The 15,942-nt window shown below is 41.6% G+C and overlaps 1 protein-coding gene across 1 annotated transcript in view; it reads right to left on the reverse strand.

Annotated features, from left to right (window-relative positions):
• The window catches only part of PTCH2 (patched 2), a gene marked incomplete at both ends in the record, with an annotated part of 59,723 nt that overhangs the window by 9,267 nt on the left and 34,514 nt on the right, over positions 1–15,942 (reverse strand). The window contains 10 exons of the mRNA XM_081324559.1: positions 585–897; positions 1,775–2,177; positions 2,548–2,666; positions 3,110–3,235; positions 3,348–3,440; positions 4,186–4,341; positions 4,462–4,593; positions 5,291–5,438; positions 6,627–6,748; positions 11,076–11,271. Of these exons, the coding sequence (XP_081180685.1) occupies positions 585–897; positions 1,775–2,177; positions 2,548–2,666; positions 3,110–3,235; positions 3,348–3,440; positions 4,186–4,341; positions 4,462–4,593; positions 5,291–5,438; positions 6,627–6,748; positions 11,076–11,271 (1,808 nt within the window). The remainder of the gene's footprint in view (positions 1–584; positions 898–1,774; positions 2,178–2,547; positions 2,667–3,109; positions 3,236–3,347; positions 3,441–4,185; positions 4,342–4,461; positions 4,594–5,290; positions 5,439–6,626; positions 6,749–11,075; positions 11,272–15,942) is intronic.

The following is a 15,942-nucleotide window of genomic DNA, read 5'->3' on the forward strand; positions in this document are numbered from 1 at the left end:
ATCAACAGATGTTTTACCAGTGGGAAAGAAGGAAGAAAAACACTGTTTTCAAGAAAGTATTCCAGTATTCCCTAGCCTCCAGTCTCTGAGTACAACAATATTAACATTAACTTATAAGAACACAGTTTCAGTTCTAAAGAATAAGAAATATTATGTGGTTCTATATGTCCTATATGGGCAGCAAGACATGCACACACAACACTTCAGTGTGCAGATAAACATTGCCAGTTTAAGTTTACCTCTGTGCAAAATACAAACAAGCAATTCCTATATGAAACACAGCTCTGATGAAAATGTTGCTGGGGTTAAAGTGTCTACAGAAAGATCTATTAGGGTTTCTGGTAGCCTAGAATATATCTTATCCTGAGTGCAGTTAGGGTTAGGGTTAGGGTTAGAGTGAAATAGAGATATGAACTTATCTTCGTTAAACAAAGTGTCAAAATCCTGGTTGACCCTGAAATATAAACCAGTAGGTTTATACTCAAAGAATCCTGCACAGAGAACTAGAAAACATCATTTTTGATGTGTTTAGAGAAGAGATTGCAGTCTAAGAAAAGTGAATTGCTAAAGAGAAATTAATTCACCTTGTAGCCAATCTCGGAAGTAGTGCAGCCACATCTTTGGCAACTGGCGGTTCTCCTCACGTACTACATACTGGATGGCAGCAAAGGCCTGATGCAGGCTGTAAAGAGCTTCCTGTGAGCTTGGATAGTCAAAGCCTCCATTTGTTACCACAAACATGTTATAAAAGGAGAAATACTTGAACTGAGCTGAAATGAAGGCATGCTCCTTTGTACCTCGTGGTACAATATCCGTCAGGTAGAGTCCATCATGCACCTTGGTGGTACCATAGAGGCTGAGGCCCAGCAGGGCTAGGAATAGAGCTACCACAATTCCCTGAAAATGCAGGGGGAAAAATGTGTCAAGATGGGTGTGAGCAAACAGTACCCTGCTTTGCATAATCCAACTTTTTTGCTTTTGTTTAATATGAGATTTGGCCCATTTGGTTCTTTGGAAATTGTATTTCCAGGGTTGGATGATAGGCCAGATGATGCTACTGAAAGCCTTTCCCCAGATTCAATTAGTTATCAATGCAGGATGAAGCAGACAGACATGTTTTCCCATCTTATGCTGCCCAAAGGCAATCTAAGTATGATAAAATGGAGGGAGCCATTGCTCCCAGTTTGTTCAACTCCAAGTACTTTTTCTATGTATGAGGTAAAATAAAAGTCATTGTAGCGTCCCCTTCAGTACAGAGAATGGCTGTGGATGCTCCAGATGAAGAAGTATTTGCAATGTGCTTCTTACAGCTTGAACTTTTTTTTAATGTTCCAGGAAGGCTGCTAGAAGAGCCTGCAGGCTGGTTATACTTAATCCCCTAGTGGGAGATCCTAATGCCTGAAAGAGTGGGGTGAGTTGCCCTTCAGACCTAGCCATTTTATCTTAATTTACTCAGTTCTCATTCCGAACTGACTAAATGTACAAAGGATCCATATCTGCTGTGATAAATATCCCTCTTGTGGGCTGACTTGGCAAGGCATGACCAACTCAGTGTTTGTTAGAAGCACACAGTGAGTACATGGTTTGCAAAGGAACACAACTCTCATTTCCAGTTGGTTGAGATAGTCAGGGAAATTTAGCTTCCAACTGGCTTTACTCCTTGAATCGCAAATTGTGCCTAGGACGATACAGTCTTTTTTCCCCCTACACAGATCAAGATGCCCCACCCCACCCCGCGACTCTGTCCCCTTGAGAATGACTCTGAGCTGCCTACCTTAGTTTGGCTCTGCAGCAGGAGGGGCGCGTATTTGTCGCGAGCAAAGCTGGAAAGATTCCATCGACAAAACGGCAAGGGTACACATTCTTGGGCTCCTTTACTTTCATCTAGCTGTGCCAGAAGATCTCGAGTGGAATTGGCAGGAGTGAAGATTTGTGAGCCCAGAGGATTGGCAGAAAGAAGAGTCGAGGGAGTGGTAAACACATGCTGTGTGGGTGGTAAAATAGTGACTACATGTCTCCCAGAGGAGTCACACTGAGTGAAGGCCTGTACAGTGGTGGTGATATGTGTGCTGGCTGTCAGGGCTGGATGACCATGGGGATATGTCGGAGCAGTGTGGTTATCATTCACATCAGCATATTCTTGCGGTTGGATCTGGATGACACGGGCAGAACAGAGGCTGTGGGTGGAAGAAGTCATTGAAAACTGTTACAGCAAAGGCAGGTACACAGGATACATTTTCTGGTTATGACCAGACATAATTTTCAGACTCTGGAATGATGAGGAAGGGCAGCACTCTCCCAATAGTTTTAGATCCCGCATGTCAATTTTTAAACCTCTGTTTTTAAGAGACATTCTTGAATGATAAAAACTAATATCTAGCTTTTGGTGGCTTTGGCATTTTTTTTAGAACTGAATTTGATTTTTTTTTGGCTGTATATAAGTGCTTTTTCAAATTATTCTCCTCTCTTAGAAGCCCAGTTTGCAGGAAAAGCATTAAGAGGCCTCAGAAAGATACTTGTCTTTTCACTCCACTCCTAAGATAGTACCTGTAGAAGCAGCAAAGAATATCAAGCCTCTTGTTTTCACGCCTGTGAAGATCCAGACTCAGAATGGCAGGAAAAATGAACAGCACCATGGCAAAGTTAAAAACAACCACTACTGCAGCCTGCAATAAAACAAGCAGATTTTTTTTTTAAAAAAAGCAAAGTTGTCACGGAAGATTCAAAGATCTTGAATCATGGAATCTTTTATAAATGAGAATTTATTCTTCTACCACTAGTTCCCTTTAAGTGAATGGATCATTCCGCTTGCTAGAAGAGGCCAGAGATGCTAAGGGACAATTGCACATGACTTTTATGCATCTCATTTGCTCTTCTGCGTAAAAGTTTTTTTCCCCCACAAATAGGCAGTCTGAAGGACACACTATGAAATGGAAGGCGATATTCTACTCTCCATTGTAGTTCCACTCATATGATTTGGCTTTTACATAAAAGCAGAGAAAAGCAGCAGGGGATTTCACCTGTAGGTGACTTTTAAGGCCCTTTCCAACTTTAGGATACTATGATTCTATAAGCTTATTGTATGAAAGCTGTTAGCAGAGGAGCTTACCTGTAGAGAGAAGGCACGCAATGCTGGGATAGGCACAAGGGCAGCCATGAAGAAGGCAATCATGTTATTGACAGATGTGAGTGCCACACTGGTGCCACTACGCCGCAGGCATTCACCAGTCCGTTCCTGGGTAAGAAATGTGAAAATGAGCAACACAAACTTAGAATGGATAGACAATAAGGGCTGAGGATACAACTGACAGTACACAGGATCCCAAAACCTAGACAGAGATACTCACCTTGACAGGGACATGTTGGCTAGTCTCTGTGAAGGCATGTGCTAGCAAGAACATGTCATCCACGCCAATGCCAAGTGCCAGGAAAGGCAGCACCTATACAGGTCAGGATGGAAGCATAACAAAAGGAATGTGATCAGAACCTATCCAAGTTTTGCAAAATTAGACATAGCTCTTAGTCTATGCAGGAAAGAGAATGGCTGGAAGTAGACATTGGGAATCATGCTAAATGCTTAGTTGAGCTTTTAGGTTTAGGCATTAGAAAATGCTAATATTTTCTTGAAAATTAGAACAGAGGTTTCTTAGGCTTAGTTCTAAATAGGGTATAAAAGACCTGACCTTAAATGCAAAGGAGCAACAATGCTTAGCCCTAGCGATCTATGACTGCTCTACATTTCCTCAACTGCCTCTGAGTGTGGAAACAGTAGCTAAAAGGCTACAGCAGGGCTCTTCAAACTTGGCCCTTTTATGACTTTGTGACACGTGCCTGGCTGAGGAATTCTGGGAGTTGAAATCCACAAGTCATAAAAGGGCCATGTTTGAAGATCCCTGGGCTACAGGCTTTTGAGAGCTGAAAGCAGTATGGGGATAATTTTGGAGCCCCAAGAGTAACCACAAGTTTGAAATACTCTCTACAATTCAACTTATTCACGATGTCATGCTAGAATAATGGGTTAAATCCAACTCAATGCTTAATTTTGAAAAATCTTAAAAGGCTGAATGACTAATACTGCAGAACAGGAAGAAAAGAAAGGATGGAGAATGAAAAGTTACAATTTTTTTTTAAAAAAATAAATACGGTAAATCAGGAAATCTAGACCTCTCAAATGGGTTCGCATACCTGAGTGGTGGCTGCATTGAATGAAAGTCCAAGTAAGGAGCAAAGTCCAAGTCCTGCTGCTACTGAAAGAGCAACTAGGAGAACTCCAGCCAGGCCCACAGCACCCTGCGACTTGGAGCAGTCCCAGCGCAGCAGGGTGACGCAAGCGTACGCTAGCTGCAAGGAGATGAAAACGGAAATTGTAAGGGTGAGAGTACGAATGGGGAAAGTATTAATTGGCCATGATTTATAGTGAAATAAATAGGGAGGGAAAGATGGGAAGAAGCTACTACGCACCATTAGCAGATAACCACCAGCCACACGGATGGCACTCACATCTGAAAAGGATTTCATGATATCACTGAGTGTGGTGGTAGAGAAGGCGTGAATAGTCTGAGAATAATTGGAAGGCAGAGATTCCTGGGCCACCTGGAAAGAGACAAAATTTGTAAGACACTGCAAAAAAAAATATCTAAGGAAATATTTTGCTGACATTCATATAATAAAACAATCTTTCTCACAGATATGCCTAGCACACTCCTAGGGAAAGCATATGCTCACAAAGAAACTATTGCTCAATTAACTCACTGTCTTGCACAAACACTGAAACATTTCCAGGGAAAAAAAAATTCTCCCGCAATCAACCTCTCGCTTGGCATGTCAGTTACGTCCATCCCTACAATCCAAATCAAGTAAATCTCTTTCTGATACATTCTGTACAGTCCTCATTTGGCTGGGCCTTTTTTATCACTAGGTAAATGGTCATAAAATGTCAAAGAGATTTTTAGGCACGCATGAGTCTGTATGCTGCCACACGTATCACATATTTAAATCTTAGCCTGGGCAATAATTGGTCTTATTTTTTTTTCTTGTTAAAGAAAGAACTCTGCTTAGCATGTGATTCTGTGTATTTACAAGCAGTCATGCACAAGCAGTCAGTTTTATATTTATAAGCATATGTTGAACATAGCTTTGCATGATATATAATCACACACACCCACACTGACACATATTTGTGCCTCATTCTGCATGCAGCTTTTAAACTCTCATTCCATCCTTGCATCAGGCAGCCCATGTCGGGCATCACATCAGTGCCACTGCCAAAACAACCCTATTGGCACCTCACCTCAACAAACTCCCGCTGCCAAGCTTCCAGCACAGCAGCGGCCTTCTCCTCACTCCAGCTGATATCATGTATCTCGTAGTCATCCCGGTAGTGCTCATAAAGTTGCCGTGGGCTCATCAGCAGGAACATGCTTTGCAGGGCTTCAGCTCTGGAGAAAGAGAAGCTGGCTTAGAGACTCCTTCTTCTGCCCAAACTCTGCAGCCAAAGCATTCTGCAGAAAAACCAACAACCTTTCCCAATGGCCTATGATGGCGAGTACTGTAGGCCTATAATTTGTGCCTGTGGAGATGATTGCTCATATTGTTCACCATGGGTTTGTTCCACCCATTCAAAAACACACGCCTTCATGCACTGAAAGAGACACCGTTAGAAGGTTTACTTTCTAGAATATCTTGTACTTGCATCTGAATCTTTGAAAAGGAAAGATGTGGGCATGTTTTTTTTTAATTTCCTGATTGCTTTGTTGCATTTATTTTTAAAATGAAAACGGCTATTTCTCTTCTCATCAGCAATCTTTATCTTTAAACATTTACTGTATCTGGAGCCCTTTGCCTTGCCAGACACGAAAGAGTTCAGGGACAGAGGCATCCACAATAACTTCTTTCTAGCATGCATAATGTACAAGAACATTCAGTGATGATCCTGATCGCACCAGGATGTAGAATATGTCCTACTATACTTAAGTAGCAGTAATCTGGCCGATAAATGGCTATGGATTCAGCACTGTATAAAGGATGACAAAGAGATTGGAAGAGGACCAAATTTACAAAGTGGTCTTGGTACAGGGAACAGTTTTGAAGGTCAGATTATGTTGAGCTCAAATGTGCCTATATATGAGCTCCCTCTAGAATCTGTTCAGAGTACTAAAAACAGGTGTTTTAGTTTTAAGGCAGCATCCACATTAAGTGGAAGGGGTTGGAGTGAGCAGTAGCTTCAGGAAGGAAGGGATAACACCAGCCCAGGTTTCAGGGATCAACATAAATCCCACGGCTGAGAAATGCTTGCCAGTTGTTCCTGGGGTCAAGCCATAGACACGCACCCATCACTCACAGAAATTGAAGCCTCAGAAGCATCAGGTTACATGCTGGCTCAGGGGCCAACATAGCACCATTCCAAAGGGTAGAGGAGAAAGAGTGAAATCCACTCATTTCCCAGCCACATGTCCTTCTTTTTGCATTGAAAAACAAATGTGCTGTACGACACTGGCCCTCATCTTTACTTTTCTTCTGTGCAAAGGGAAGTCTCCTGATCTGCAGGCAGAATTTCTTGGTTGTCACATTTAGTCCAAGACAGAAACCTTTCCCTAATATACAGAGGGACTCACAATCCAACTTACTTTTGCAGTTTGCCTTGAGGATCCTTTACTGTGCCCCCCAAGATGAGTTCCTCCTGCCAGTGCATGTATTTCCGGGAGAAGCCATGGCAGCCACCTGTGAGTTCAGAAGGGATGTGTGGTTTCTGGCAGGCACAAAAAGAAGAGGGCGTAAAGTGAGTATGCTACCGGTATCAAAGAGTTTTCCATAGTAAGCGATTTCTAGCTCTTAAATTACAACCATTGAATCCCCATGGTGCCCTGTTTTGCTTAAGACTGATTATTTACTGCAAATGCCCACATACTGGTTACTATGGCAAACAAGAGTAAATGTTGCTTTTTGGATAATGTCAGATCCAAAATAAACCAAGAAGTTATGAGAGGCAGCAAAACCTAAAAGAAAAATATCAAACTGGGCTTAAAAAGGTAAAGGTAAAGGTTCCCCCGCACATGTGTGCTAGTCGTTTCCGACTCTAGGGGCCGGTGCTCATCTCCGTTTCAAAGCCGAAGAGCCAGCACTTGTCCAAGGACATCTCCATGGTCATGTGGCCGGCATGATTAGACGCCAAAGGCGCACGGAACGCTGTTACCTTCCCACTGTAGTGGTCGCTATTTTTCTACTTGCATTTTTACGTGCTTTCGAACTGCTAGGTTGGCAGAAGCTGGGATGAGTAACAAGCGCTCACTCTGTTATGCGGCACTCGGGATTCGACCCACCAAACTGCTGACCTTCTGATCAACAAGCTCAGCGTCCTAACCCACTGAGCCACCGTGTCCCTACTAAATTGGGCTTATGAGAAAGCAAAAACATTGTAGTATACACACACACACACACACACTGCTCAAAAAAATAAAGGGAACACTTAAACAACACAATGTACTGTATTTAATAGTAGGATGTCTTATTTTCTGTTCCCTTTATTTTTTTGAGCAATATATATATGAGCTGTCACTGTTGTGACTACAGCCTGTGGATGGCCTTGGGTTAGGCTCAAACAGGCAATAAGATTTGCCCCGTGTTTGGGGCCTAGCAAGGTATTCAGAGAGAGAGAGAGAGAGAGAGAGAGAGAGAGAGAGAGAGAGAGAGAGAGAGAGAGAGAGAGAGAGAGAGAGAGAGAGAGAGAGAGAGAGAGAGAGAGAGAGAGAGAGAGAGAGAGAGAGAGAGAGAGAGAGAGAGAGAGTACTAATTTATTTTCTAATAAGAATTTAGGCTAATCAGTTTACTTAACAAGGCAAATTAGGCCAAAGGTCTAGGGCAGGGGTCTTCAAACTTGGCCCTTTTATGACTTGTGGACTTCAACTCCCAGAATTCCTCAGGCAGAGTGCTGTTCCAATATCTGTTCCAATATCATTCCATGAGCCTTTTGGATGAGTGGAGTTCTGAACTTGTTTGCCAAAAAGACTTTCTAAATCCACACTGTTCATGCTTTAATCTATCTCTATCTATTCCATCTGCTTGCAGGTTTTCCATACATCAGTTATGAAAGCAACAGAGCACCTAACTAGACAAACAAACAAATCCCATCGGCATTGAATCATATCTATCAAAATAAAGACATATAAAAAGTTCTAGTGATCATGTCAGGAAATGCTTACAGAATCTTTCTGGTTTTCTATGACTGTGAAAAATGAGCAAACACACGCTGATTGCATTTGGTCAGAAACCTTTCTAAATATAAAACCCTCTTTCTGTCTGTGTTTGTGCACACATACACCCAAGCACAGATGCTTGACCGCCGGCACATTGGGTATTTTCTTTCAGACCTAAAAACATATCTTTCCTTTTTCTGTGGTGGAAAAAAGAGAAACGGGATAGCCATAATGATAACAGTCTGGCTTTCAAGCCAGGAAATGTGGAATTATGGCTGCAATCCCGCCCTCCCACTCGCTGAGCTGGTCCTCCGTCACAGGGCTCCCAGTCTGTGTGTATGTCAGTGTTCACAGGCTGCTGCTCCCTCCTCCTCTGTTTTCCAAAAGCTGCCATGCTGCCATCTGTTCTGGGACACATTCCAACCATGACCACCTGCTGGTCAGCCCTTGCACTACGTCTGCCTGAATCAGCACTATCAGTCCAGCCGAAGCCTCCTTGGCATAGGGCCATGCAACCCGCTTCTTTTATTTGGCCTCCCCATACCCTGAATAAGAAGGGCAAAGCTAACGAAACAGGGGACCCCACAATTAGTTGAGCCTGTTGGGCCATTCATAGTCTGAAAAACGTGCCTCTGGCCTTCAAGAAACTACCATACGTTTTCATACAAACATATATTTCCCATTCTACATGGGGAAAAACCCGAATGACCAAAGATCTACAAACACCCGCAAAAACCTCAGAAAACATATATATATATATAAATGATTGCAAGTTCATCTACTTGGTTCTCTCCTCCTCTCAACCCAGAGAATCATCTCCTTAAAGCCAATCTCTCTCATTTTCACACATACAACGTAATGTGTACTTGCAGTTATCTTGTAGCAAATAGCTATGAATGACAGGAGAAAAAAACAACAACCCCAAGTCTTTTATTTGGATAATTTATTTTAAGCACTTGACTATTCTTATTCATTTTTCCTTTGTTTATCAAAAGAATGCCAATTTTCAACTTCTTGCTCCTAATTTATAGGAGTCTAATTTTCTAAAGGGATGCGGTGGCTCAGTGGGTTAGGACACTGAGCTTGTCGATCAGAAGGTCAGCAGTTTGGCGGGTCGAATCCCGAGTGCCACATAACAGAGTGAGCGCCTGTTACTCGTCCCAGCTTCTGCCAACCTAGCAGTTCGAAAGCACGTAAAAATGCAAGTAGAAAAATAGGGACCACTACGGTGGGAAGGTAACAGCGTTCCGTGCGCCTTTGGCGTCTAGTCATGCCGGCCACATGACCACGGAGTCGTCCTCGGACAAGCGCTGGCTCTTCGGCTTTGAAACAGAGATGAGCACCAGCCCCTAGAGTCGGAAACGACTAGCACGCATGTGCGGGGGAACCTTTACCTTTAATTTTCTAAATTCTTTGCACCGATGGCAATTTTTGTATCCCTTCCACAAAGTATTCTATATTCTTTTTGAGAATGATCTGTAATGTTATAATGGTCCCCTCTTTATTTATTTATTTTAAAAAAACATACTAACTGGATCATTATAGAAATTCAGCACTGTGAATATCTTGCTGTATCTTGTCAGATCCAGTCATAATGGAAAATAAGAAAAATATTACTTGGAACAGTAAACTATTTGCTGAAATAACAATAAAAATAATGGCAATGACTCTCCAAGATTAGCAGCATGTATAAAAATACTAGGACTATGGGAGGGTCAGATTTAAAAAGAGATAATAGAAGCTGATTATTTCACATTAAAGCATTGGTTTATCTAGCCCAATTTGATACAATTCTGGATTGGTATTGAATGGTGTTGGCATAGCCTTGGACTTAATATGCAACACTAAACTTCAGAAAACGATAAGAAAAAATACTACAAAACAAAACAAAACCTTAAAAATTCATAATACAAAATATCAGTGAAATTGGAGAAACAGAGAGAATAAAAATCAGTATTTGATAAATGCTCAGAAATTATCTTTATATATTGTCAAAATACAGGGATATTTACCCCGGTTGAATATAAATGTCACTATTAAAACAGATTTCCCCCCCCCAGTGACTATCGATACTCTGAACAGCAGGTTCTCATGAAGAAATTCAGTTTAGACTGGGGAAAACAATATATGGAAATGAATTAAATAGACCAACAATCAGGGAGTAAGCAATGCCCTAATCAAGGAATTGCCATGCAAGCTAACAGTAAACAGCCCAGCAGAAGGACTTCCAAGACCAACTTCCACCAACACGGACAAGGCAAGCCACTAGAATATAAAATTGAGAGCAAAACCCACTCCTTACTAGCACTAATAATGTTACCTATTTTGGATAATGAAACGACTGCAAGAAAACAACCAAGCTCAGAGAGCATCAAGGATCCCTCCTTTCAAGCCTGAGCTACAAATATTCTCCTTTAATCGATTAAATAACCCTTTAATGGATTAAATAACCGGTCAGTCCTAGAGGAGATCAACCCTGACTGCTCTTTAGAAGGACAAATCCTGAAGCTAAAACTCAAATACTTTGGCCACCTAATGAAAAGGAAGGACTCACTGGAGAAGAGCCTAATGCTGGGAAAGGTTGAGGGGAAGAGAAGAAGGGGATGACTGAGAATGAGGTGGCTGGATGGAGTCACTGAAGCAGTAGGCATGAGCTTAAATGGACTTCAGAAGATGGTAGAGGACAGGAAGGCCTGGAGGAACGTTGTCCATAGGGTCGCGATGGGTCAGACACGACTTCACAGCTAACAACAACAACAACCCTCTCCCACAGCCCAACTCCCTCTCCTCCTTCAGCAAATTACTTTAAACTTAAACTATGAAAAAAACACATTAGGTTGGCTATTATTCTCATAAGTACACCAAAAATCAGGGAAAACTCACCTTCCTGTTTTGGCTGTTGGGAGCACTAGGAGGACACTCAGGGTCAAAAGGATCGAGACAAGGTCGCTCCATATAGGCCTGGCCAACCTCTGCCTTATCCAGCATCTCCTTGAATCCTTCCAGTGAGGCAAATTGACCCAGTTCCTCCATCAATTGAATAGGATCTAAATTGGTCCACTGAATATCCCGCCGGCCCCTGTAGAGACAAAATGCCGTAGATTAATAGAATTCAAAAAGTATCAGTTGGCCCTACATATCCGTAACACTTAAAGTGGTGATACCTCTTATACTCATGCCCACTTTTTAAATCTCTCCAACCCTCAAAGCCACATCTACTCTGCCTGGATCTGGATATCCCAAAAGAGGTACTTGAAGGTGTAGTAATGAATCATTTCTCCTGCTCGTGTGAGAGAGAATTCCACTTTGGGAATCTGAGAGTTTTTAGAACTGAAAAAAGAGTTTTGAAAAATAGAAAAACAATAAATGTCCACTGAGGATGCATGTGATGAGGACATGGTGTACTAATTAACAGTTAGGATTAAAAAAATACCCAGGACTGGGAATGGGACTAAAAAATGAGCGGAGTCATTGGAATTTTGAATGAGAAGCATTCCACACTACCACACTGTACTGCAAATTTTATTGCATTCCTTCTACTTATCTTTTTCTTGCAGTGAAATAGTCATAAAAATGTTACAGGGTGGAACTTTAAGTAGCTCTTCACCTCTAACTGCCTTAAGAGAGTTGCTATTGATTTTGCTCCAAAATTGCTGATCTTAATTGCATTGGTTGGATTTTAAGGAACATTTTTAATCCTTTGTCATACAGGGGAAAAAGACATTTTAAAATTCAATTATTGGAGTGTTTTGATTTTTATTTTCTTTGCAAGAACAACAGCGGCAGCAGTCCAGTAGGCCAGCTATTATTCCAAAGAGAGTTCAGCTAAGAGGAAGCTGTAGAGGACATAACTGCCCTGAACTGGCTGCAAAAGACTTATTTAGGGATAGGAGGGATTTGTGCAGGGTTTCAACAGGGCTTCATTCCCTTTGTCCCCATATGTTAACAGGATCAGGCATGCTGCTTTCCTTTTGCATGTGGTTTAGAGAGCCAGTTCTAAAGTAATTGGACAGTGCCTCCCTGGTAGGACCAGTAAATGCAGTTATGCACAAGGATGAGAACATGAACAAATTACGTTTATTTGAAAGGAAAACAGAGAAATTTTCAACAGGAATGGAGAGGAAAGAGAAGGATTCTGCACAGCAGAAATGCTGTATATGTTCATCTGATGTATCTATATGGAACCTGCAGTAAGGTACGGATAACCATACATTGGCTTCTATACACCCAGCATAATTATCCACATTTTTTAGCAGTGGCCACTACTGGTGGTACTAGCAAACATAAACAGAACTGCTTGTTCCCTTCTACATCAGAATTCAAACAAATACTGACGGTGTATGATCTGAATGGGTCCCTGTTCTTGTCTAGGCCAAGGTGGAAGATACTACCTACACAATTCTGCTGATGTACTGATTATTCTAGTGGAACCTTCCATAAATTGGTGCCCTCCAATGGTACTGGGATTACAGCTTTTGGAATTTACCAAATAATAAATATTGGGTAGAAAAAGAGAGTTGAGGTCCCACCACATCTAAACAGCACCAGGTTGGGAAGGCTGCCCCATCCATCACTAATGCCTTTATCCACTCCTGTCCTATATCTGCTATGGGGCAACAGCTAAGTCTACTGAAAAGCAATGAGAGGCGGTACAGCAACAACAACCCTTTTGTTACAAACTTGATCGTCTTTTTTTAAAAGAATAAAAATTATTCATACATCTCTTTTCCAGAAGAAGTAGTCCTGACGCTTGGAAACAAATAGCTATTGAATTTCTGGGTCTGTAATAGTGTAATCGTACGTGGGGATGACTTTGGCAGACTGGGCCAAGAAATGCTGCCCAGGGATCAGTCAGATCAGATAAGAGGCAGCAGAGTCTGCAGCTGGCTTGCGCATGGGACAAGAATCTCAGAAAACCCTCTCTAATTTCTTGGGGGATAAAAGGGAGGGGAGAATTGTATTTTCAGACTTGCAAGATTCTGAAATCTTGCAATATAACACACCTACATACATATACTTACACACACACACACACAAACATTTGTGTAAATTTTTTGGATTGCTAACAAAGAATTAAAGGGAGACTAATATGGCCATTTCAAACTCATTTGTTCTCATCAGTCAGCCATACCCTTCTGAGATTCGAACCTGGGCCGATTGCACATTAGGCAATTGTTCTAACCTTTAGGCCACAGGCTCTTTCTCGCTTTGTTAGCTGAGAGGCAAGGGAGATATGTGTTAAGTGTTTGTTAAGTATTTTAGAATACCTTGCTAGCAATCCAAAAAATTTACACAAATATGAGCTGTCACTGTTGTAACTACAGCCTGTGGATGGCCTTGGGTTAGGCTGAAACAGGCAATAAGATTTGTCCCGTGTTTGGGGCCTAGCAAGGTATTCTAAAATACTTAACAAACACTTAACACATATCTCCCTTGCCTCTCAGCTAACAAAGCGAGAAAGAGCCTGTGGCCTAAAGGTTAGAACAATTGCCTAATGTGCAATTGGCCCAGGTTCGAATCTCAGAAGGGTATGACTGATGAGAACAAATGAGTTTGAAATGGCCATATTAGTCTCCCTTTAATTCTTTGTTAGCAATCCAAAATATTTACACAAATATAAGCTGTCACTGTTGTAACTACAGCCTGTGGATGGCCTTGGGTTAGGGCTGAAACAGGCAATAAGGTTTGTCCCGTGTTTGGGGCCTAGCAAGGTATTCTAAAATACTTAACAAACACTTAACATATATATATTTGTATATATAAAAACATATCCAAGTAATCCTCAACGACCACAACTGAGCCCCAAAATTCTGTCACTAAGCAAGACAATTTTTAACTGAGTTTTGCCCCCTTTTACAATTTTTCTTGCCCCTGTTGTCAAGAGAATTGCTGCAGTTGTTCATTTACTAATATGGTTGTTAAGTGAATCTGGCCTCCCCATTGACGTGGCTCGTCAGAAGTTCGCAAAAGGTGATCACATGACCCGGGGACATGGCGACCATCATAAATATGAGTCAGTTGCCAAGCATCTGAATTTTTATCACGCGACCGTGGCAATGCTGTGACAGTTGTCAGTGTGAAAAAAATGGTCACCATAATTCCCTTTTTTTCTCCGTGCTGTCGTAACTTGAACAGTCACTAAATGAATTGCTGTGAGTCGAGGACTAGCTGTATATGTTTTAACATTTTGGCACTGGAATAGCAAAATATGTTCCTATTTAATAGCTGCCCAGCTGAAAGATGTTAGAGCTGACTTCTTTTTCTCATGCAAAGCTGGCAGCTTCCTGTAAATTAACCCTCCACAATGTGGTGTCTGCCAGATGAATGGTGACTGCAGTTTTCAGAGTGCTTAATCAGTGTGGCGTATCAGAAAGACTCCAGGTCAGGGAAGGCTGATGCAGGATTCTCCTGGCCAGATTGACTGGTCTGCTAGCCAACTTCTGTGGGGGGGAGGGGGGGGAGGGGGGGAGTCAGTTCTTCTCCCTTCTGTCAGTTTGTTCAAATCAAACATAAATCTCTCTTCAGAGCCTTCTAAAAATGTGATTGTCTCTCCCTAAACCTGTGGTGAATTCTTTAGCGTTTTCCTTGCCTAAGGCTATTATGTGACTATATCATTTTAACTTTGAGAATCAAAAGAAAAGGTGACCATAATATTAATAAAATATCGATGATTAATAAATTATTAATAAAATAGATTAGATTTTTTTTCTGAGATCTTCAACAAGAATAATGAAGGACGCCTTGAATTATTTTTTTTATGGTAATGGATAAATACTAAAACTCAAAAGATGGGAAAACGATGAAAACTCAGGCAGAGTAAATCTTGTCGTGGTTTTGGCAGAGCCACTCTCCAATCATTCATGAAATCTCAGATCCCGAGAAGTTTCCTCCTTGCTTGATTCCCACATTCCAAACAGCCCAGCTCCTGCCTCTAAAGAGAGCTTCTTTTATCTCCTGTTCCTTGCTTCACTGAGCCAAGTCCAGCCCTTTTGTTTTTCCATAGATTGCTGCCTTTTGTTCTCCGAATTTTCACTCCCTTTGCGTTAAAAGGAGAGAGGAGAAGACAGAGAGAGAGGGACCCTGAACTGAACTGAACTGAAGCGGAAGCTGGAGCAAAAGCTCCCCCATTTCAGACATTCAGAAGAAAAACTTTTGGGTGTGTGTGTGTGTGTGTGTGTAAAATATTTAAAGAGTAAAAAGTAGGATATAAGATAGGAAAGGTAAACTCAGGAACCAAAAGACAAGTGCAAAAACAAGGAAGCAAAGGCTTTGCATTTAGTCCTGTCCACTGTAGTGTCTGAAAAGAACTAAACAACCTGGTCAATTGTCCTTGTTGTACAAGATGTGTAATACTTATGATAATCTACTTTAAAAGAAAAAAAAAGGTTAAGGATGTTGTAATCAGGTGGTTCCTCAAAATCTCAAGCATGGTTTTGGCAGCTTGAAAGAAATCATGCTACATTCCTGGGGGTGAAGAATAAATCTCGTCTTATTGACCCAAAAGAGCCAGTAACCATGTCATCTACATCCAGTGCAATGAAATTAGATCCTGTACTGCTTGCCTTGGATTTGTGCTGCTACTGAGTTCAAGGGGAAAGCATTGCACGTCCCCATAACCTTTCTGGCAGTTGGATGCTGTAATCCCTCCCTCTTTGAATGTTTTTGTTTTAGGAATCTGTTTTCTCCTCCTTTACTCACTGTCCTCTTCCACTCAGCAGCAGACTGAATAAAGCCACTATTCCATTTGTTG

Source organism: Vipera berus, assembly GCF_964194415.1.
Source record: "Vipera berus genome assembly, chromosome: 3".
Taxonomy (NCBI): domain Eukaryota; kingdom Metazoa; phylum Chordata; class Lepidosauria; order Squamata; family Viperidae; genus Vipera; species Vipera berus.